Below are 25079 nucleotides of genomic sequence, written 5' to 3' on the forward strand. Positions count from 1 at the left end.
CCGTCTAGTTTGATTGGTTTATTTTGCTTCCGTCTAGATTGCTTCAAACTAGACGGAATTCCGTCTAGATTGATCAATCTAGACGGAAGTCAACCTAGACGGAATAAAGAATTCTGTCTAGGTTGGCAACCCAGACGAAATTATTAGTACTTGTAGTCCAAATATGTAATTTAATTCAAATGGGGTGACTCACTATCGAAAATATATAATAATCCACTGAGTTTACCATGTGATCACATGGGGGTGTGGGGCCCACTCACGCTCTGTTGCCCACAATTCCGCGTGAAGAAAAGAAGCCGGAGGACGCGGTTTTTTATTTTTTCCGCGTGAAGAGAAGCAAGGCCCACGAACCGCAACCACTGCTATAAATAACAACTTGATTTCTTCTCCTAGGTTTTTTGGTGCAAGGAGAATTTGTGAAGTTGTGCAGCTGCAGAGCAAGTACGAAAGCAAAGGAGATTTGGTTAATTACAGCTACAGGGATTCCTTTTGGAGGCTGCGTGCGCAAGTGCAGAAGAAAATTGTGGCGGCTGGTTTTGAGAAGCCGCTGATTTTTCAAGTTTTTGTGAATCCTTTTGAGAGAGATATTTGTGTAAGAGGTTTGATAGTTTGTGTGAGGGTTTAGATTGAGTGATTGTAAACCCTAAATATATTCTCCCCTCTAGTAGTAGATCTCCCCCCTCCTTGTCCCGTGGACGTAGGTAATTTGTCGAACCATGTAAAATTGGTTATCTCGCTATTTGTGTGATTTGTAATAACTTTTAGGTTCCCTCGACAGGTCAGTCCTAGAACTGATGAGAAGAAGAGCTGATATCTCACTTGGTTGAGATATTTTACTTAAGGTTCTTGTTTCCTTTATGAAGAGGGAATTCCTATTGCGACCTGACTCTCTTGTTGTGCTGCCGAAGTGCTGCCGAAATTTCCGCTGCGCGCAACAAGTGGTATCAGAGCCTAGATTTCAGATCTAGGGTGTTTTGGATTAGGTGGAGGAAGATTCAGTTGGAAGCTTGGTTCTTAGAGTTCTAGGCTTCGGTGGAGATAGAATTTGAAGTTGCCGTTGAAGATTTCGCTTTACTCGTGTGGATAGGAGATCTATTTGGAATCCGATCTAGGGTTCAGTTGGGTGGTTCATAATTTCTATCAAATTTATTCTTTCTCTACAATTTGGAGTTAGTTAGAAATGGGAGAAGAAGGTAAAAGCAGCAAGTCGATGGCGAGTACAATACAAGTTGGTTTTCAGAACACTAAGATTAGTGTGGTGAAGTATGACGGTAAAATCAACTTTGGTTTGTGGATGAGCGACGTACAATATGCGTTCAATGCTCAGAATTTGGAAGAGACCATCATGGTCCACGAGAGGCCACCTAAATATGAAGAGGCGGTATGGGAGAAGATGAATAGGAACATTTGTGGGGTGATCAGGTCCTGTTTGGAATAGGAACTGAAATATGATGTGATTGGGGTGACGTCTGCAATGAAGATGTGGGAAATTCTCAACAACAAGTATCTCACGAAGAGTGTTGAGAATAGGTTGCACTTGCTGCTTAGACTCTTCAGATTTCAAATGTCCAGAGGCACCTCACTAGCGATGCATGTGAACAACTATACTAAGTTGTTGTCGGACTTGATGAATGTTGATGAGAATATATCGGATGAGTACAAGGCGATTATTTTGTTGGGCTCCTTACCGGATGAGGAGTATGATACCTTCGTGCTCACTTTGTTGAACGGGAGATCTTCTATCAGCTATAGTGAAATGACTAACGTATTGACCAATTACGATTTGAGGAGGAAGGACAATGAGACTTCCCGTGCTAGTACTTCAGGCGAGGCCTTGTCGACGAGAGGTAAATGCCCATATCCGAAAGGTGGTAATAGAGGGAGGTCAAAGTCAAGAAGCCGCCACCAATTAGCAAAGAACCAATATATATTCTGCAAGAAGCAGGGACATTGGAAGAGAGACTGCCCGAAACTCAAGGAGAAAGAGAATGGCAAGAAAAAGGGCCCAAAGGCCAATGAGGTGAATATTACGAAAGGCGATGATTCCGATGATTCGTGCTTTTCTCTACTAATTACTTCGGAGGTGAACCATGTGGATACATCAGATTGGATGCTTGATTCCGACGCTACTTATCATGTGACCCCTAGACGAAACTGGTTTGCATCTTTTGAGAAAGTCGACGGGGGTGTTGTTGTCATGGGAATTGATCAATCCTGTGGCGTTTATGGGATAGGTACCGTGCAGATTAGGATGCATGATGGAGTAGTCCGTGAATTGAAGGAGGTGAGATTTGTTCCTCAACTGATGAAAAATCTTATCTTAGTTGGAGCTTTGGAGACAAAGGGATTCAAGGTGACATTCGAAAACGCTGTAGCGAAGGTTACTAAGGGATCATTGGTGGTGATGAAGGAAGTTCGCAATCGAAATTTGTATTATCTAAAAGGAAGCACCAAGATTGGCCAAGTTGCTTCGGCTATTTCAGAAGAGGACATGAGTAGACTTTGACACTATAGGTTGGGACACACAAGTGAAAAGTCACTGCAGTCATTGTGCAAGTAGGGGCTATTGAAGGGAGCCAAGAGTGGGAAGATTAAGTTCAGTGAGCACTGTGTTCTTGGCAAGAAGACGAAGGTGAAGTTCGGGACTGCCATTCATCAGACGAGGGGCATCCTGGACTATGTGCACACAGACATTTGGGATCCCACCAAGACTGCATCACTTTGTGGTCGATATTGGTTCGTCACGTTCGTTGATGACTATTCTAGGCTTTGTTAGATGTACACCATGACGAAGAAGAGTGAAGTCCTAGATTTGTTTGTGGAGTAGAAAAAGAGATTGGAACTGCAGACTGAGAGAAAGATCAAGACGTTACGATCCGACAACGGTGGTGAGTATACTTCTGACCCCTTTCAGCAGCCATGTCGAGACGGTATAGAGTGACACTTCACAATTAGTCATACACCATAGTAAAATAGGGTGGCAGAGAGGTTGAATCAGTCTTTACTAGAGAAGATCCGATGCTTATTATCGCAGAGTGGTTTGGAGAAGATCTTTTGGGCTGAGGCACTTACATATGCGAGCCACCTCATTAATAGGCTACATTCATCTGCGATTGAGGGGAAAACCCCTATGGAGAAGTGGTCGGGAGAGCCAGCACGCGATTATGACCAACTTAAGGTATTCGGGTGCCCTGTATTTTATCATGTGAGAATAGATAAATTGGAACATCGAGCTAGGGAGGCCATATTTGTAGGATTCAAGCATGGTGTCAAGGGATACAAGCTTTGAGATCTAGTTGATAAGAAGATTGTGCTGAGTAGGGACGTCACGTTTGATGAGGCTCCTATCTTGAAGCTTTTCAGCTCTCATCAGGTGGAGAGTGACCCGACGGAGGAGATATCGTAGGTGGTGGAGATCGATGTAGCTCCACATTGTCCAGATGGTACATTATCCATTAGAGTGCCGACTAAAGTGACGCTAGGCGAGCACGACGGTGACACGGATGATACGGGTACTAATATGCAGGATTAGGGACCGACAGCTCAGGTTCAGGATTCGATTGTGGTTCGGAGACAGAGGGGAAACATACAGATGCCAGCACGGTATGCCGATACAGTTACGTATGCACTTCAGGTGAAGAGTATCGATGAGTTGGTGCCTACTATATTCAGAGAGGCTGAGCAGAGTTCGGAGGCTGATTCGTGGTAGGTGGCTATGCAGGAGGAGATGAAATCTCTTCATAAGAATGGAGCAGAGTTCGGAGGCTGATTCGTGGTAGGTGGCTATGCAGGAGGAGATGAAATCTCTTCATAAGAATGATACATGGGAGCTTGTTGAGCTTCCAAAGGGGCGGAAGGCAATTGGTTGTAAGTGGGTATACACGAAGAAAGAGGGCATTGAGGGCACTCCATTAAGGTTCAAAGCTAGGTTAGTTGCGAAGGGCTATGCACAGGAGGAAGGTATTGACTATAATAAGGTTTTCTCTCCGATGGTGAAGCATTCTTCGATTTGGATTTTTGCTAGCTTTGGTGGCACAGTATGGTTTAGAGTTAGATCAGTTAGATGTGAAGATGATATTTTTTTATGGTGATCTTGATGAAGAAATATATATGACTCAGTCATTGGGATTCTGAGCTGCAGGAAAAGATAAGTTGGTTTGCAGGTTGAAGAAATCGCTATACGGTTTGAAGCAGTCTCCTCGAAAGTGGTATAGGCGATTTGATGGTTTTCTGATTGGTCATTCGTACACTCGGAGCCAGTTTGATCCTTGTGTATATTTTCGCAACTTAAAAGGAGGTGCGTACATCTATTTATTGCTTTATGTCAATGACATGTTGGTTGCCTCTATTTTCAGATCTGCTATAGATGAGTTGAAAGCACAGTTTTCAAAGGAGTTTGAGATGAAGGATTTGGGTGAGGCGAAGCGCATTTTAGGGATGGAGATCGGCAGAGACAAGAAGAATGACAGAATTTGTTTGACACGGGTGGCTTATTTGAAGAAGGTTCTACAGTGATTCCATGTTAGCATGGATACGAAGCTAGTTGGTGTACCTTTGGGAGCCCATTTGAACCTTTTAGCTGGTCTTTTACCAAAGTCAGTTGAAGATCGAGAGTTGATGTCGAAGACTCCATATGCGAGTGCGGTTGGGAGCTTGATGTACGCGATGGTACGTACGAGGCCAGATTAATCACAAGCGGTGAGCATGGTTTTGAGATACATGCATGATCCAGGAGTAGGTCATTGGGACACCGTGAGATGGATTTTAAGGTACATTAGAGGTACGCTCAATGTTGGTTTGATTTATGAGCGGGACACTGTAGGTGGGCAGTTATGCATTGGCTATGTTGATTCGGATTATTATGCCGGGGATTCGGATAAGCGCCGGTCTACGACGAGGTATGTATTTACTTTGACCTATGCACCGGTGTGTTAGAGATGCACTTTACAGTCGACGGTGGCTTTGTCTACGATGGAGGCAGAGTATATGGTAGTTACGGAGGCTGTGAAGGAGGCTATTTGACTTCGATGACTTTTGGAGGAACTTGGTATATCGTAGAGATCCATCACTATTCATTATGATAGCATGAGTGCTATCTATTTGGCGAAGAATCAGGTTTTTCATGCGCGGACAAAGCACATTAACGTTCGTTATCACTTTGTTCGTGATGTTCTTGAATATGGCGATATAGAGATTGTGAAGGTCCACACGAAGGATAATCTGGCGGATATGCTCACTAAGATGGTTCCGAGCAACAAGTTTGATCATTGTCAAAACTTATTACACATTCGTGATTGTTGAGGCTACAGGCGGCCATTTGGGTGAACTACGTGAATGCTTGATTCCTTGGGTAAGAGGATACGTAGGCAGTCTTTATGATACAACCGATTTGATGGGTTATACCGACATTTGGAGAGTGTTCGTATTCTCGTTTGGGTCTCGACTTGTTGTGGATTGAGTCCGTTATCATGAATTGTTTCACTTCATCCTAGACGTAACAAGTTGGACATTTGTTTGGTTGGTATTGGTTCAGTTTTGGGAAAACTTCACCGAGATAGAGAATTGTGATCACGTTGGGGTATGGGGGCCACTCACGCTCTGTTGCCCACAATTGCGCGTGAAGAAAAGAAGCTGGAGGACGTGGTTTTTTATTTTTTCCGCATGAAGAGAAGCAAGACCCACGAACCGCAACCACTGCTATAAATAACAACTTGATTTCTTCTCCTAGGTTTTTTGGTGCAAGGAGAATTTGTGAAGTTGTGCGGCTACAGAACAAGTACGAAAGCAAAGGAGATTTGGTTAATTGCAGCTACAAGGATTCCTTTTGGAGGCTGCATGCGCAAGTGCAGAAGAAAATTGTGACGGCTGGTTTTGAGAAGCCGCTGATTTTTCAAGTTTTTGTGAATCCTTTTGAGAGAGATATTTGTGTGAGAGGTTTGAGAGTTTGTGTGAGGGTTTAGATTAAGTGATTGTAAATTCTAGTTGTATTCTCTCCCTCTAGTAGTAGATCTCCCCCCTCCTTGCCCCGTGGACGTAGGCAATTTGCCGAACCACGTAAAATTAGTCGTCTCGCTATTTGTGTGATTTGTAATAGCTTTTAGGTTCCCTCGACAAGTTAGTCCTAGAACTGATGAGAGGAAGAGCTGATATCTCACTTGGTTGAGATATTTTTCTTAAAGTTCTTGTTTCCTTTGTAAAACAGGAATTCCTATTACGACCTGACTCTCTTGTTATGCTGCTGAAGTGCTGCCGAAATTTTCGCTGCGCGCAACATACCAAACATTCTAGATTATAATATAAAGTTTTCAAGCATGCGTGTTTAGATTAACACTGCCTGAACATCAATTTATTGAAATATGAGAAAGCCATAAGAATGCATGTGGCTCCCCTAGGTGCTAGTGATATCACATTGGTTTTTTTTAATTACAATCTAACTACATAACTAAAGTATACGGAACCATGTTGCTAATAACGTTAGTAAATACAGAGAAAAACCCTAGTTATTAAACAAGATGTTGTGCGCGCGGAAGCCAAAACCAAACCGATATGCTTCAAGAAACCAAACCAATCGCCGAGAGAGAAGGCCACAAACAATTCAAAATAATGACACATACGCAAACAACCAATTTTAATGTTGTTCGGCAAGTTGCCTACCTCCACAGGGTAAGAAAGGGGATGAGTTTTTTACTATAGAGAAGGAGAGTACAAACTGAGATTACAAATCGCTCAAACCAATCAACTAATCTCACCAACAAAGCTCTTAATCTCTCAAATAATAACCTAACCAATAGCTCAAAAAGATCTCTCTTTTCTGTGCTCTAATATCCCCAAAACAATTCCCAATCAAAGCCAAAAAAACCCCAAAATGTGTGTTTATATTTATAGCAAACACCAATCCCAAACAAAATAGGAAACCAAACCCAGGCTCAGACCCGATACGCGATCGACCGTCGCGCCAATCGCGGTCGACTGTTGCCAACGACAGAACCCAAAAAGCACTTACAGGGTCTCACGATCGACCGTCGCGCCAGTCGATGCGGTCGACCGTTAAAGTCCAGAGATTTTTCTGTTCCTTGTGCACGTTTGCGATTGACTGCCGCGCCACCCGCGGTCGACAGCGCAGCTTCCAAATTGTTCCGTCTCAAATTTTCTGAACCTCATTGTTTCCTCTTTAATTCTCCACCTCAGCGAAGTTTTCCTAAAACTGAGCCAACACCAACCAAAACAAATGTCTCACTTGTTGCGTCCAGTACGAAGTGGAACAAAACCACAACAACGGACTCAATCCACAACAAGTCGAGACCCAAATAAGAATGTGATCACTCTCCAAACATCGATGTCTACTCACCAAACCGACTGCATCATAAAACGACTGCCTACGTATCCTTGCCTAAGGAATCAAGTCTTTACATAGTTCACTCAAATGGCCTCCAAATACCCTCAATCAAATAGAAGAGTTCACAACTCTTCACCAACACATCTGCGGCTGATAGCCCTCCCAATGACCCCAAAGTGAAACCAATCAAACACCTCCACCTGAGGTGAACCAACGACCATATCCAAATCGAAACTATGTCTACCAGCTGCACTCAAATCAACCAACTCATCAACTGCATCCAAATCCAAATGATCCTCAAACTGTGTCACCTCAGCTGGAATCCCAAACGATGCAGTATGATCTAGAGTATGTGGAGTAATCTCCACCCAACGTGGAGTAATCTCCACCCAACGTGGAGTAGCATCATCCTCCACCCGCTGCGATATCCCAACAATCTGATTAACACTCTCTACCTGCCGAGATTCAAATGTGACATACCTGCTCAGAACAAAATTAGAGTCTCCCAACTGAAAACCAAACGAGCCTCTGACTCCCAAACGTGCAATCAGATCAAATCTCATTCCTCGATGTGACCAAATACTAGGCAACCAAACATCTGATGCAACCCAAAATCTGAAGAAGCTCTACCAGATCCAAAATCTCCAAATGTAGCAGTTGACAACCTATAACTAAGATGTCCCAAATATGTCAAAGCTCAAAAACTCCTCTGCAATCTAATGCTCGACAACCAACGTCGATCCTCCTCCAGCAAGGAACGACCCATCAAAACTATCATCTCTCTCGTTTCCCCAATATTTCCTCTCCAATGAAGTATCTCAAACTGTCGTGAGCTCGGCACAAACGCAAGAAAGAACCCCTACAAAAAACAGAACGACTGGTTACCTTTCTGCCAATACACTTCCTCCATCTGTTGTTGACTTCTAGGACTTTACACCAACGGGACTTGGTTGCAACCCACCAATGCCTAGAACAGTCCCCAACTACGGAAACCAAATATCAATTACCTTCCAATGATGCCTCCTTGGAAGGCCCCCAAATGCCTGAATGAACCCCACCTCAAAGACCCCTCGGTCGATGGATAGAAGTACCAAACTCCACCTCGGTCTTCTTGCTCATACCAATGTGCTCATAGGACTTCAATCTGCAGGTCAAAGCACTCCTCAACAATCCATGCACCATATCAACAATCGAATATCTCAGCCTCAAATCCTTCTTTCTTAGCCATAATTCTCAAAGCACCAACAAACCAATGCGGAACAAACTGAAAGAAAATAAATCCAAACTGTGAGAAAGGTAGATTTTTACCTCCAACTGAAACCCTAACAAGAGCCTCCAAAAGATCTCACCCCCACACAATGAAAGACAAGATCCACAATAGTAAAAATCTCATCTTTCTCACCAACTAAAACCCTAGAAGAGCTTCCAAAACGATCTACTCCTCCACTAATCCCTATGCATAGCATGGGCTCTAATACCACTTGTTGTGCGCGGCGGAAGCCAAAACCAAACCAATATGATTCAAGGAACCAAACCAATCGCCGAGAGAGAAGGCCACAAATAATTCAAAATAACGGCACAAACACAAACAACCAATTTTAACATGGTTCGGCAAGTTGCGTACGTCTACAGGGTAAGAAAGGGGATGAGTTCTTCACTATAGAGAAGAGAGTACAAACTGAGATTACAAATTTCTCAAACCAATCAACTAATCTCACCAACAAAGCTCTCAATCTCTCAAACAATAACCCTAACCAATAGCTCAGAAAGATCTCTTTTTTTTGTGCTCCAATATCTCCAAAACAATTCCCAATCAAAGCCAAAAAAAATCCTAAAACGTGTGTTTGTATTTATAGCAAACACCAATCCCAAATAGAATAGGAAACCAAACCTAAGCCTAGACCCGATACGCGGTCGACCGCCGCGCCAGTCGCGGTCGACCGTGGCCAACGACAGAACCCAAAAAACACTTACAGGGTCTCACGGTCGACCGTCACGCCAGTCGACTCACGGTCGACCGCCACGCCAGTCGACACGGTCGACCGCCAAAAGTCCAAAGACTTTCTTGTTCCTTGTGCACGTTCGCGGTCGACCGCCACGCCACCTGCGATTGACCGTGCAGCTTCCAAATTGTTCCGTCTCCAATTTTCTGAGCGTAGTTGTTTCCTCTTCACAAGATACCTACCCCTACCCTCCTCACAAAAAAAAGAGGTCTCAGATGTGATTGTTTGACCATCCATTTCAACTTTTGAAAGTCAACTTGAACGTGAAAAAACTATAGCAATTAAACACGACAACGTCTATAAAACAAATACATAATCATCATCTTGAAAATTGACTTTAAGATGTCATCAAAAAGATTGAGGAAGTGCCTGTAAAATCCTTCTAAGGATCTGCTGTCATTTCTACAAATCATAGGGATATTTTCTGTAAACCTATAACTTTCACAAAGACCCTCGTTTTTATTCAGTAAAATCTCCTCATATCACTAAATACATCTCTTATACAAATATATTTCACATACTTGAAATAGGGCATACGACTGATACATTCCTTATACACATACACGTCACATACTTCAGTTAAGGCTCGAAAGTACATTAAGCTTACGGCAGCAAAATACAGTATCATCATCAGACTGTGATCTAACACGTTATATATTTCTTCGACAATACGGGCAATAGCTGCAGGTTCGGACCCATGGTTTTAAGCACACAGTATGAAACCGATGTCCACACTGCAGCCTTATCAGCCCGTCTCCTTCACAGAAACTCTCTAAACATATACAGCACTCTTGTGATGCTGTTATTTGCCCAATTTCTTCAGAATTTCTGTAAACTTCTAGGTAAAGATTACACAGAGCTTCCCAGCTAACGCTAAAAGACTTCTTGCTATTGTGGGGAGTAAAATCAAGATATTGTAGGTCAGAGTTGAACGAACGTCTCAAAGCTTCATCTTCCCTGATAGACAAGAAATGTAGTGAACATAATGAACTATGGTTTAGTTAAATATAAGATGAAAGGATAATTCAATACATCACGAAGTTGAGCACAGAAAAGAGTTTCCAAGTACAAAACCTGGTTGCTGTAAGGGACACACTTCCTAGCCTCTCAAGAAGTCTCTCTCTTGCTTGTACTACATCATCAGGAAGTTGATTGTTTCTGATTCGCCTTGGTCTGCTAGCTACACTGGCATAATCTTCAACATGGTCTCGATTTCTAGCCTCCAAATCAATGGAGCTTCTTCGGGTCAATCGAACCGACTCATGTTCCTAGACACCAAAATACAAAAAAAAAATCTCAATATATATCAATTAGCTATCTTCGCCTGAAATTTATGTAGTTGTTAATTGGTATAATATATAAACTTGCAGATGCATAGTTCAGTTCTGCCATCCCCATAGCCAGGAAAGAGTAGATGATGCCCATGAACCGGGACAAATAATGAACAATTGCTATAAAGTCAAAACGTCCTGATGTAATACGGAATTTAGAAAGAGCTTCTACAGGAAAATGTAGACGAATGTTTATCAAAAGCAATTCATACTGCTGTATAACTGAAAGAACACCTCTTTAGTTTAAAACGAAGTTATGTTGCTGGTAGACCTGATACAATTGATAATTCATAGTGACATCCGTACGAACATCCAGATGTACAGTACAAAGGTTGCTTGGACCAGCAATAAAGTTAATATCGTATAGCAACTTATCTTTCTCTTCCTCATATGCACAATTGGTAATTCATCTAGGTGCTTTCAAACCATTTTGAATTAAAACTGCCCATTTTCTACTTGTCTAACATTTTTTCCCCACAGAGCATGTCATAATCTATGATTCCATTATAATATATATTTTTTTTAATTTTCAAATGAAAATTATTTTCAAAGATTAGGCAATAAACCAGAGATATGTTTACTTTTTCTTCTTTCAGTTAGCAGGAGAATCTAATAAAGCAATAAATACAGTGAGCCTAGAAAATCGTTCATGCACCATCCCTGTATTTGTAATTCAATGGAATAATACCAATAAAGAGCATGCCTTTATAAGATCAGAGCAGCGATAACTACACTACTACTTTTACACTACAAGAAAAAGTATAGGGTCCATTTTCTTCAACTTTTCTCAAAACTGATTACTCATCAAGCCCACACCTCTCTCTTGTAGTGTCGACTGTCGACGTAGGGTAGAGGTAGTGTAGTTATCATTACATATAAGATAAAGGATTAGATTACTGCTGCAATAATAGCTCCAGTATACAACAACATGAAATGAGATTGAAGATACTGCAAACAGAACTTGTTCCTAAGGGCTCGTTTGATTCCAATAACTTGTTACGTTCATTTCCAAGAGCTATAGGAAACCCAATTCCTGGCAACCAAATAAAAAAACACCATTTCCATAGGTTTCTTACAATAGAGTATTTTTGTTTGTTCCCCCTGAATTCACGGGTGGAAACAAGTTGGGCTTGAATATTCAGTTTGATGGAGCCTCCAAATAAGGAAATTCAACACTTCAAGAAAAGAATGGAGAATTGCTTTTCAGTGCACTATCAATGTTTCAATATAAGTGCCTCATTATTTTTTTTCCCTAAAAAGCAGCTTTCCAGCCCATTTCAATGTAAACAGAAGAGATTTGGGTTTCCAAAAAAGTGACGATTGCTGATGTTTCAGGAAATATTTTCGCAAGAAAAATGAAGAGCGAAACACATTATTAGGAAACCATTTTGACCAAATCATTTCTGCATTGAGTGCATCAGAAGGTCTCTATGTGTTTTTAGAGGTTTCCAAGTGAACCAAACAGCCCCTAAATGTCCCCTTTGTACGTATCTTGAAGCGTTCATCTTTCTTTGCTCTCAAAGCCTATCCTCGGAAAGTTCATCATAAACTAGGAAGATAACTGACACGATAAATATATCAAACCCCTGCTTATGTATCATCAAATTCATAGAAGCATGTTCGCCTCAAAAGAACCCCTCTTCATCCATTTCATATATTGTATCTTACTATCAGCAAACGGTCTCATAATCTATATCTATACTACATATAAAAGAGGTTTGGGGTGTTAAAACTTTTGATTGCCTCTTTTACCCTTCCAAAATTTCATAATTCACAATAATGCCTTGAAATTTATTCAATTCGTTTTATTTATTACACTATAATTATTCTTAAAATAAACATGATACCTAATACCTATGTTACCCGGGTACTTCTATAATGAAGCCGTACCCGTACCGGACACGTACCCGACACTTTCCCGTACCCAAACTTCATGGACACTTCTTGAATATATGCATGCATTTATTAAACATGTACTCAATTATACGATATATGTGTTAATTTAAAACACTTGTCAAAGACTTCATGGACGTAGAGCTTACACTTCACATCCGCCTTTTGAAACTAATGAGATACGGGTCGGATTCGTTTCAGTCCATACTCAATTTAAAACTATATAGTTAATGGGTCGTTTAGATGTCTAGTAAAAAAATTGAGTAGTTTACAATTCACGATAATCAATATGATAAAAGAAACTCAAAAATGTGATCGGAATTTTAATTCTAATGACACATGAAGGGGGGAAATTATCTAATGTACAGTATTAATTCAATATATATATGTAGTCGTGTCCTCGTACCCTACATTTTACAGTTTTGCCGTGTCCTGTACCCGCACCCGCACCCGTACTAGTACCCGTGCCCGTTTCCATGCAACTTAGCCTAATACTAAGAACTAAATATATATTATAAATTTTAATCAAAAATTTTATTCAATTCATTCTATTTATTACACTGTAATTATTCTTACACTAAACATAAGAACAGATATATTATAAATTTTACCAATATTAGTGTTATGTTAAATAAGATAAATATTTCACTTTAGATATTAGATATTACACAATAAATATACAATTTTAATATATAAGATAATAATATCGAAACTTATATTTATAAATTATATCATAATTTATGATAATTAAATATTTAATTACACATCTAACATCTAATCCAATACTATAATATATTGATATGTGCATCTGATGTGTAAAAAATCCATGGAGAGGAATACTAATATTGTTAACCTCTTGGTGTAGTCTAGAAATAGCACATAAATCATCATAATATATAGTACTAACTATTGCAATAAACTTATCATAATATTTGGATACGAGGTAACTCTAAGCATGTGGAATTCCAAACGGTGTGGGAAGCTATTACATTTGTTGTAGGCTGTCTAAAAATTATAACAGATAGCTGATCCCCCATCAAACACCGATGATGGAAATTACAATCTGATGACTTCCAGAAGGCTATAATTTGAAGACTTTCACGTAGATCGATGAAGGTTACAATTTAACGATCTTCACAATAACCGATGAAAGCTCTAATTCAATAGCCTTCACATTCAATATCGGGAGTTACAATCTGACGACTCTCATATTTTCAAGGAGTCAAGATGAAGATTACAAGATGACGGTCTTTGTAATGCTCCAGTAAAAAAGACCACAAATTAATGATCTCTTCACATCAAAACGCAGAGGTCATCCCTGCATTTTAACCTCAAAACGCAAAGGTCATCTATGTGTTACAACCTCAAAACGCAGAGGTCATCCCTGCGTTACAACCTTAAAACGCAGTTGTCATCCCTGTGTTACAACCTCAAAACACAGAGGTCATCCCTGTGTTACCACATCAAAACATAGATGACATCCCCATGTTTCAGAGTCAAAACGCAGAGGTCATCCCCAGCGCTCTAGTTAAAAACGCAGAGTTCGCGGACTCAAAATGCAAAGTTCATCTCTGCGTCCTAACTCTGCGTTTCAGATTTACAACGCAGCGTGACCTGTGCGTTCATCCACCAAAATAGGCCCAACTCTGCGTTTTAAGTCTAAAACGCAGAGTTCGGGCCCTGAACGTTATTTTTCAGCGTTTGACTCGTTCAAAGCAAGAACTGAACGGTTTTAAAACCGTTTTCTTCACGATTTGGGGAGCAGTTTAAGGGGACGGTTACACCCCATTCAGCCCCACTTAGGAGCGAATTAAGGGGGCGGTTACACCCCTTAATCCCCTATAAATAGGAGTAAACTCAACTGAGTTCGGATCTTTTTTGGATCTTGGAGTATCTTGAAGATTTAGAGATCGGTTTCTTCGGATCATCTTCGAGCTTCTTGTAGCAGATCATCTTCGAGCTTCTTGCAGCAACAAAGTTCTTGGAGCATTCTCTTGGCTTATTAACCGATTTTTCGGTTTAAATCAACTCTTTTTCAAGAGTTTAAACTCGCTCTGAGTTATCAACTCGTTCAGAATTTCAAACTTGCTTTGCAAGTTCTCCACAACGTCAAATCATGAGGAGAAGATATCGTTCCAGTGAATCAAGACGTTTGGATCGTCAACGGAGAGCAAACTCGACGTGAGAATTCGAGGGAGGCACTCCATCGCCACCGTGAAGAACCCAGAATTAAACAAAGGGGAGAATTCAGATCAATTCTTCTCTCTTTTGTAATCGAAAATCCAAATTGTTATTAAGATTGAGAGAATACAAATCAAATATATTTTTTTTAATTTTTCTTTTTAGTATAAATTTTTCACCAAACAAAAGATGGCGACTCCGCTGGGGAAAAGCTTCTCTGACGAAGAAGTGATGGCGCAATCCGATGTTCAGCTCGCTGGAACAACTGTTGAAACTTTGATCATCGAGTTCGATCATGTCAAATATGAGGAATTACTCATCTTCGGATCCCTTAGCCCCAAGGCTATGCGTAATATCCGCAAAGTCTTCAAGGAGATTAAAGTTCCAATCGTTGCTCCTATGCCGAAGCAAGCCCTCTCCTTTAGCCAAGATTGCTCGAACAACCCCTCCTTCGAAGGAGTAGGCTCAACTTGTGCCAAACGCAGCCCTCGGTGGCACGTTGCACAATCAAAACACACCCTTCAAGGCCGCGTTCCACAAACTGAACGCAACTCTCAGGAATGCATTTCAGAACCAAAACGCAACTCTCAGGAGTGCGTTCCAAAATCAAAACACAACTCTCAGAAGTGTGTTCCAAAATCAAAATGCAGATTTCAAGATTACGTTTCATCAGCAAAATGAAGACCTCAGGACTGCGTTTCACCAGCAACACCTGGAGCTCAGGCATGCGAGACCCCGAATACTCTGCGTAACGCGACTAGATTGAGGGGCGGATATAAGAAGTTTATGGATTCAAGGCATCTTAACCAGATTCATGTTTACCAAGAGCCAGTCTTGTCCAATCATGAACTGGGGGTTTTAATTCAAACCTTACGATCAGTGAGTAATTCTTCTCGAGTCTTTGTGACAGATTTGAGAGTGTTCATATTGAGAGAAAAACCGATGCAACGAGTCATTCGTTTATTTCAATATGAACGACTGATTTCTACGGTCCTCTCGGGATGTCAATGTTCCCCACATGCGGCCAAAACATTAGGATTAGACCGATTAATGAACGTTGCTTTGTCCAATCAATGACGATGTTCGCGCATGAAGAAGACTTTAGAGACCGAGTATCCTGGAGTCACTATCAATGTGATCGGCAGAGGGAAAGCCTCAGGTCTTAGTCCCGATGACTCTGAGACAAGTCGTTCACCGACCGTCAGAGAAATTGCTAACGAGTTTGAAGGAGTCTACCGACACACTCGGACTCAAACGAGAGCCATTCCTCCTGTCAACTATCGGAGTTTGGTCAGAGGAACCAATTTTGAGTATGAACACTCAGCTATTGCGAAGTCTCAATCATCAAGTTCCTTCGTTGAACATGAGAGCTTCGCTCACATGGCAGAAAATTCTGAAGATCTTTCAAAGAGGGTTGCTGAGCAGGATGCCATGCTCAAATCACAGCAGAAGATCCTCAATGAACTCCTGTCCTTATTGACTCAAATCTTCACAGACAAGGCCAAATCTCAGAAGACAGATTCACCACCTAGGTAAGAATCTTCCCGGAAAGGAAAAACGTCTTCATCCCGACTTCACACAAGTAAAGGGAAGGGAAAAGTGATTGATGACGCCGCTTCTGACCAAGAAGCCCACAACCTGGAATCTTCTTCTGATGAAGAAAGAGAGACTGCGAACGAACAGAATCTTTAATCTGTCAAAATGGAAGAATTAAAAGCCCGTCTTAATGACATTGCTAACAGAAGCGAGCTCCAAGACGAGGGAGTTGCTAGGCCCTATCCTGTCGAATGGAATGCAGCCCCTTATTCTCCAAAGTTCGAAGTCCCGATGCTACAAACTTTTGACGGTATGAGATCACCGAACCAACATATCTATCATTTCAAGTCACAGACTGAAAATGTGATATCAAATGATGCCAAACTGGCTCGATTATTCATTGGCACACTCAAGGGAATTGTCTTTGAATGGTTCAAGAATCTGCCTATGGAATGTATCAAAAAATGGGTCGATCTAGAGAGACTCTTCCTGTCAAGATTCTTTGAAGAGGATACAAAAATCTCCATCCATACCCTACTTGTCACTAAACAGAAGAAGAGGGAGTCCGTCAAAGCCTTCGTCAAGGGGTTCCGAAGCATAGCTCTCCGATGTTCGTCAAGTATGACACAGTCTATACTGGTAGAGACCTATCGACACAACTTACAAACCGACCTCCTAGCACAAATGAGGGTTGCAGAATGCCGTTCCTGGAGATAACTAATCTCTCAAGACAAACAGGCTCAAAAAATCATTATCAGGGTCAAAGCTGAAGAACAAAGTAGGCTGGATCAACCTGAATAATCGGACCAAACCTAATCTTCTCAGTCAGAAGGAGAAGATACTATGGCCACTGAAGCCAATCCTCTTCAGTAGAATGGCAGGTCCAATAACTATCACATTAACGATTACCTCTAATAGTCAAACTCGTTAGATAGTGACTCACTACGTGATGTGCCATATCTACCCTTTTTCCCCTACACTTGTTCAAGACTGAGGGTTGGTTTATTTGTAGTTCATTGGATTATGAGTAATAAATTTTCTGAGTTGTCATGTTTAATAAAATACCTCTGTTAACCACGAAATCCACCAAAACTATCAAGTTAACAATACACCTCTGATAATCCATTTCCCCCAAATTCCCCCACAAATCCTTTTCAAGTAGGATGGCGGGTCCACCAAAACTATCACGTTAATGATCATCTCTGATAATCCGTTTTCTCCAAATTCTCCCACCAATCCTCTTCAAGTAGGATGACGGGTCCACCAAAACTATCACGTTAATGATCACCTCTCGTTAATGATCACCTCTGATAGTCCGTTTTCTCCAAATTCTCCCACCAATCCTCTTCAAGTAGGATGACGGGTTCACCAAAACTATCACGTTAATGATCACCTCTGATAGTCCGTTTTTTCCAAATTCACCCACCAATCCTCTTCAAGTAGGGTGGCGGGTCCATCAAAACTATCACGTTAATTATCACCCCTGATAGTCCGTTTTTTCTAAATTTCCCCACCAATCCTCTTTAAGTAGAATGACGGGTCCACCAAAATAATCACGTTAATGATTACCTCTGATAGTCCGTTTTCTCCAAATTCCCCCATCAATTCTCTTCAAGTAGGATGACGGGTCTACCAAAACTATCACGTTAATGATCACATCTGATAGTCCATTTTCTTTAAATTCCCTCATCAATCCTCTTCAAGTGGGATGGCGGGTCCGTCAAAACTATCACGTTAACAGTAACCTCTGATAGTCCATAACCTTGCCAATCACAAAACTATCACGTTAACATCTACCTCTGATAGTCCATCAATCTGTCAATCCTCTTCAATAAGATGACGGGCCCACAAAACTATCACGTTAACAGTTACCTCTGATAACCAAACTCTTCAGATAGCTGCCTGTCATGTGACGTGCCTCTATTCCGACTTGATGGATAGTGACCCATAAGACCATATGCCATGTCTACCCCTCTTTTTAACTAGAGGATTGGTTACTTGGAATCCACTGGATTAAGAGTAACAAATCTTTCACATCGTCGAGTTAACATTATACTTCTCTTGGAATCCACTGGATTAAGAGTAACAAATCTTTCACATCGTCGAGTTAACATTATACTTCTGACGATCATCACCCCCACAGAGTATGAATTCAGTTACATCGTCGAGTTAACATTATACTTCTGACGATCATCACCCCCACAGAGTATGAATTCAGTTTGCATCATTCCTAATTTGTCACGTTAATAACATACCTCTGACAATTAACTTATCAATCCTTGTTAATAGGATGATAGGTCCTTAAAATTACTCAAATCGTAATCTTTCACAGCAAGACACTAAGTCTTCAAAATCCTATTCAAATCATAAGTATCAAAATTCATCGCTTCTGGTGATAAACTCACCTAACAAATTTCCCCAGCGAGACGCTAATTCTCAAAATCTTGTGCAAGTCACAAGTACATATTCTCTTGTCACGTTAATATTACATCTCTGACAACCAACTTATCAATCCTCTTTAATAGGATGATAAGTCCACAAAGTTGCTCCAATCGTAATAATTTTTTTGTCACATTAACATCACACCTCTAACAACCAACTAACTTATCAATCCTCTTCAATAGGATAATAAGTCCACAAAGTTGTTCCGATCATAACAAATTCCCATCATGTTAACATCAAACCTCTAACAATTAACATATCGACTCTCGTCAATAGAGCGATAGATCCTTAATGTTGCTCCGATCATAACAAATTCTTATCACGTTAATCTCACACCTCTGACAAAATCTACTTATCAACTCTCTTCAAAAGAGCGATAAGTCTTCAAAGTTACCACAATCACAACACATTCATGTCACGTTAACATCATACCTCTGACAATCTACTTATCAATCCTCGTCAATAGGATGATAAGTCCACAAAATTACTCCAATCACAACACAAACCCGTTACATTAATATCACACCTCTGATAAAATTAACTTATCGACTCTCTTCAAAAGAGCGATAAGTCTTCAAAGTTATCCTGATCGCAATATTTTTCTCGTCATGTTAACACCAAACCTCTGACAAAATCCACTTATCAATCATCTTCAATAGGATGATAAGTCCACAAAGTCCACTTATCAATCTCGTTATGTTAACACCAAATCTCTGACAAAATCCCGTCAAATTCCCGTCATGTTAACACCAAATCTCTGATAAAATTCTTGTCATGTTAACACCAAATCTCTGACAAAATCCACTTATCAATCCTCTTTAATAGGATGATAAATCCACAAAGTTGCTCCGATCGTAATAAATTTCTGTCATGTTAACACCAAACCTCTGACAATTAACTTATTATCTCTCTTCAATAGAGCGATGGGTCCATAATCTTGTCACGTTAACAAAATACTTCTGACAATCAACTTATCGACTCTCTTTAATAGAGCGATAGGTCTACATACCCGTCACGTTAATATCACACATCTGATGACCAAATCAACTTATCGACTCTCTTCAATAGAGCGATAGTCCCATAAAATACGGTTAGGTTAACATCACACCTCTAACAGTCAAATCCTCCCCAATAAACTTGTTAATCATTTTTCAACAAGAATAGCAAGTTTTCATTATAAAATCCCCAGTGAATTAAAGATTTTCTAGAATTATCCTAGTGATAATGAAAAAAATTTCTAAATTTCACTCTAAGTAAAAATTCATGCCAAGTTAATACAACACCTCTGGTACTTTTAACTTTCTTTCAGTGTTTTAAGTGAAAATATAACACAGGAAGAAACAGTGACAAAGTCTACGTAGTCAATATCATAGCCAGTGATTATCATTAAATTAATAATCTCTAAATCCATACCTCGCATGTATGGGGGATTTTATCCCGAATCCTAAGTATGGATAAGTCTATGCCTAACACGGGTTGTCGGTTAGTCTTTGACCGTAAAAAAGACGAAAGTCCACGTATTCAACATCGTGGTAGGTCGTTATTAATAACGTTAAAATCCATACCTTACACGTATAGGGGACTTTATCTTGATCCCTAATTAGAGATAAGTCTGTATCAAAAACATGTTGTCGGGTAGCCCATTCCCGTAATAATGGTAAAGTCTACGTATTCAATATCGTAGCAGGTTGTTATTAATAACACCAGAATTCATGCCTTACACGTATGGGGGACTTTATCTCAATCCATAATTAGAGATAAGTCTACGCCTAACACGCGTTGACGGCTAGTCTTTTCTCGTGAAAATAACAAAATCTATGTATTTAAAATCATAGCATCAAGTCTAAGAGGGTTCATTCTCTTAGCATAACGTTACATGTGAAACGGATTCATATAATTCACATGTTAGCCTGACTTAAACGGTAGTCGGTAAAGGTTTATCAAATCCGTTGATGGCTGAAGGTTTGCTAAAAATCCTATGCATGTTTGTAGGCCCATCAGCTTAATTGATGTGAGCCGAGACTTGAAACAGATGAGCTAAAGACAAGTCTCAAAGACTTAGTCAAAAATACATGAAGAGCCGAGACTTGAAACAGATGAGCTAAAGACAAGTCTCAAAGACTTAGTCAAAAATACATGAAAGCCACCTCCGCGTCTCAAGTCAAAATGCCGAGGTCAGACTCGCGTTCCAGAAGCAGGATTATGACGTGTACCTTCATACGGGTCCTGCGTGACAAATCCTTTCAACCAAGATGCCTTTAAAGCGGGAGCAGAGAACAACTCATTTATGACAAGGAATCAACAGGTCCAAGATCAGAGTTGAGATCCAAAGTATTCTAAAAATTCGTCTCAGTCAATCGCGAACTTTTAAAAACTTTAGAGGGGGTTCTGTAGACTGTCTAAAAATCACAACAGATAGCTGATCCCCTATCAAACACCGATTATGGAAGTTACAATCTGACAACTTTCAGAAGGTTATAATTTAAAGATTTTCACATAGATCGATGAAGGTTACAATCTGACGATCTTCATAATAACCGATGAAAGCTCTAATTCAAGTCTTCACATTCAACATCGAGAGTTACAATCTGACGACTATTATGTTTTTAAGGAGTCAAGATAAAGATTATAAGATGACGGTCTTTGCAATACTCTAGCAAAAGAGACCACAAATTAATGGTCTCTTAACATCAAAACGCAGAGGTCATCCCTGTATTTCAACCTCAAAACGCAGAGGTCATCCATGTGTTACAACCTCAAAACGCAGAGGCCATCCCTGCGTTATAACCTCAAAACGCAAAGGTCATCCCTGTGTTACAACCTCAAAACGCGGAGGTCATCCCTGTGTTATAACATCAAAACGCAGAGGTCATGCCCACGTTTCAGAGTCAAAACGCAGAGGTCATCCCCAACGCTCTAGTTAAAAACGCAGAGTTCACGGACTCAAAACGCAGAGTTCATCTCTGCGTCCTAACTCTGCGTTTCAGATTTACAACGCAACGCGACTTGTGCGTTCATCCACCAAAATAGGCCTAACTCTGCGTTTTAAGTCTAAAACGCAGAGTTCGGACCCTGAACGCTATTTTTTAGCGTTTGACTCGTTCAAAGCACGAACTGAACGGTTTTAAAACGTTTTCTTCACGATTTGGGGAGCAGTTTAAGGGACGGTTACACCACATTCAGCCCTACTTAAGAGAGAATTAAGGGGACGGTTACACCCCTTAATCACCTATAAATAGAAATAAACTCAACTGAGTTTGGATCTTTTTTAGATCTTGGAGTATCTTGGAGATCTAGAGATAGGTTTCTTCGGATCATCTTCGAGCTTCCTGTAGCAGATCATCTTCGAGCTTCCTGCAGCAACAAAATTCTTAGAGTATTCCATTGGCTTATTAACCGATTTTTCGGTTCAAATCAATTTTTTTTCAAGAGTTTAAACTCGCTCTGAGTTATCAACTCGTTCAGAGTTTCAAACTTACTTTGTAAGTTCTCTATAACGTCAAATCGTGAAGAGAATATATTATTCTAGTGAATCAAGACGTTCGGATCGTCAACAGAGAGCAAACTCGACGCGAGCATTTGAGGGAGGCATTCCATCGTGATCGTGAAGAACCCAGAATTAAACAAATGAAAGAATTCAGATCAATTCTCCTCTTTTTGTAATCAGAAATCCAAATTGTAATTGAGATTGAGAGAATACAAATCAAATATATTTCTTTTAATTTTTCTTTTTACTATAAATTTTCCACCAAACATTTGTTCTTGACATTGGATGTGGAAAGATAAATTTTTAAGAAGATGCGAATGCGGCAATTAGAGATATCCATAATGGGTTAGAGCAACACTCGATTTTTAGATACTTTATGGATAATATTCAGCGATGTTGCACATGAGTCGAGGAATGAGATTTTTAGATAGTTTGTCAAATGGAGAATATAATGGCTCATGTATTGGTCTAAAGAGCAAAGGAAATGATTTTATGGTATTGGTCAAAGACTCACCATCATTTTGCACAATGTTTTACAGTCTTATAAGGAGCAACGTTAATCCTCTTTCTTTTGCTATGCTTCTGGGTTTTCAGTTTAGTTTTGATGTATATTAATATTTTTTTCATGAAAAAACTATTGCAATACAATTATGGAATCCTAGCTAATAAAGTAATTTATGACATCTTCCCTTCTAAACCCACAAATAATGCATTTAATATAAATTTTAGTGAGAAAATGAACCTATAATTAAGGGATTCATGTATATTCTTTTACTGACTAATCAAATTCTCTTCATTAATTATACACTAATAATTTCTTGACTTTTCTACTTTCATAAACATTCCACTTAGACAAGAGTTGCTTAAAATTATGCTATATATGGATGCAGAAATGCACAAAAGGAAAAACTAAGGAGTCAAAATAAAAAAAAAGGAGGAAGTGAGAATTTTAATAGTGGAATCGGTCCCTCGATTATAGTAACCAGGATACATTATAGTCAACATGATTTCATAGGCGATAATTAAGAGAGATAATTGTATTGCTTTTTTGAGGAAATGAATACATCTGCAACTGGTTTCACCTCTAATTTACGAAAAAATATCAATCTATTAGTTATACAAGTATGAAATTTTGTTGAGAGAAAAACTAATATAAATGTCAATAAATTCATGGCGAGTGAGTGGTTGGGGACTCTGTTTGAGTCCTCTTTGTTGTTCTCAAAAAAAGTCGTCGGCATATGCAATGCGAGATGGCCTTCAAATGTTTTAGTCTTATATCATTGCTTAATATGCATCACGTGCAAAGCACATGTTAAATACTAGTAAGTATAAATCAACAATCCTAGAGTCTAATCCCCGCATGTTATTATATTTAGGATACTTATTTTCAAAATAAATTCCCATACCTCATCCCAGAACCACATGAAAAGTTTTTGCTTGTCACTGCTCCATCTAGTGCAATTGAACACCTAGCTACATAAATTTAACACTTCCTTTTCTAATACCTAACAATTAACTTGTCAGGTCAGTCCTATACTGAGTCCATTTTTCTGCAAATTTGGAAGCAAATTCAAGTAGATGGGAGTTTTCAGGACATATAAGGTCTCAAAAACTGAAGAATCTTCATTACCAACCCACTTCCATAATTTATAAAAAGACATGCATTCCTATATCAGCAAAATTTTATACTAGGCATAGACATCAAATGCTTTGAATTTTCTAAAGGTTTTTCACGTAAACCACCTTTAAATTAAAATGGGTGGTTATACAAAAACCTTCTTCAAATCTTCAAAGTTTAATTTATACAGAATCCACCTTTAAAGGGAGTTCTGATTGCAATCAACCAACTTGACCAATTTTCTGTGAATTTCTGACAAAATTTCCTAAAATACCCTTACAAAACACATGTGCCAGGCATGTGACTTGCCTTCTTAACCAAACATAGTATTTGACGTATGTGTTTTTTAAGGATATTTTTGAGAATTTTAGTTAAAATTTCATCAGAAAATAGTCAAGATGGTTGATAGCAAACGAAACTCTTTAAAGGTGGTTTTTCCATATAAATTGAACTTTGAAGGTAGTTTTCGTACAATCATCCTATGTCAAAGGTGGTTTCTATGAAAAAAATAATAATAATAAAATAAAAACCTTTTCTAAACTCTAAACAAAACCTTTTCCAAAACAAAAAAAAATTTAAAACTAAAGCTAACCTTCATCTTCAATCTAACCAGAGTAAAGCCTTATATTACTATCATGCTCCACATAAAACTTCAACCTTACAATTCAGTTAATAGATTCCAACATCAGAAATTAGGTACCTAAACTTTGCCTCATTTGTAGAGAACAAATTTTCACTGTAGACTCAAACCAACTTTTAATTACCAAAATCGACCTTTTTTTTTAATTACCAAAATCGACTCACTTTATGCCACATAAACTTAATTCCATTTCCTAATTAGTCGGGGTTACCAACCCCGACTGTTTAGAAGGTTGTTAAACCCCAATTAGAAATCTTAAACCCGATTTTTAATGCTCTAAACAGTCGGGGTTGGCAACCCCGACTAATTAGGAAATGTGATTAAGTTTACGTGGCATAAAATGGATCAATTTTGGTAATTAAAAAAATGGGTCGATTTTGATAATTAAAAGTTGGTTTGAGTCTACAGTGAAATTTTGTTCCATTTGTAGACCATGTGAAAACGCTCATGCATACAAATCTAGCAAACACCCGAGCGTTCTAAAACCCTTAATTTAAAATACACTGAATTAGTAAAAAGACCAAATCCGCTTACAGTTTGTGAAACACGGCGACAGAAATTCCCGCGCGCATATTGAGAACGAGGCAAGGGATCGGGATCGTCGCGGCGGCG

The 25079-nt window shown here is 39.6% G+C and overlaps 1 protein-coding gene across 1 annotated transcript; it reads right to left on the reverse strand.

Annotated features, from left to right (window-relative positions):
- On the reverse strand, nt 9717-25079 carry LOC109847690 (probable E3 ubiquitin-protein ligase RHY1A; the record flags this gene model as incomplete). The annotated part of the gene is made up of 3 exons (XM_020416922.1): nt 9717-10296; nt 10414-10607; nt 25002-25079. Coding segments are annotated over 3 exons (579 nt in total), but the record flags the coding sequence as incomplete, so codon positions are not given.

This window comes from Asparagus officinalis, chromosome 7, assembly GCF_001876935.1.
Source record: "Asparagus officinalis chromosome 7, Aspof.V1, whole genome shotgun sequence".
Lineage (NCBI taxonomy): Eukaryota > Viridiplantae > Streptophyta > Magnoliopsida > Asparagales > Asparagaceae > Asparagus > Asparagus officinalis.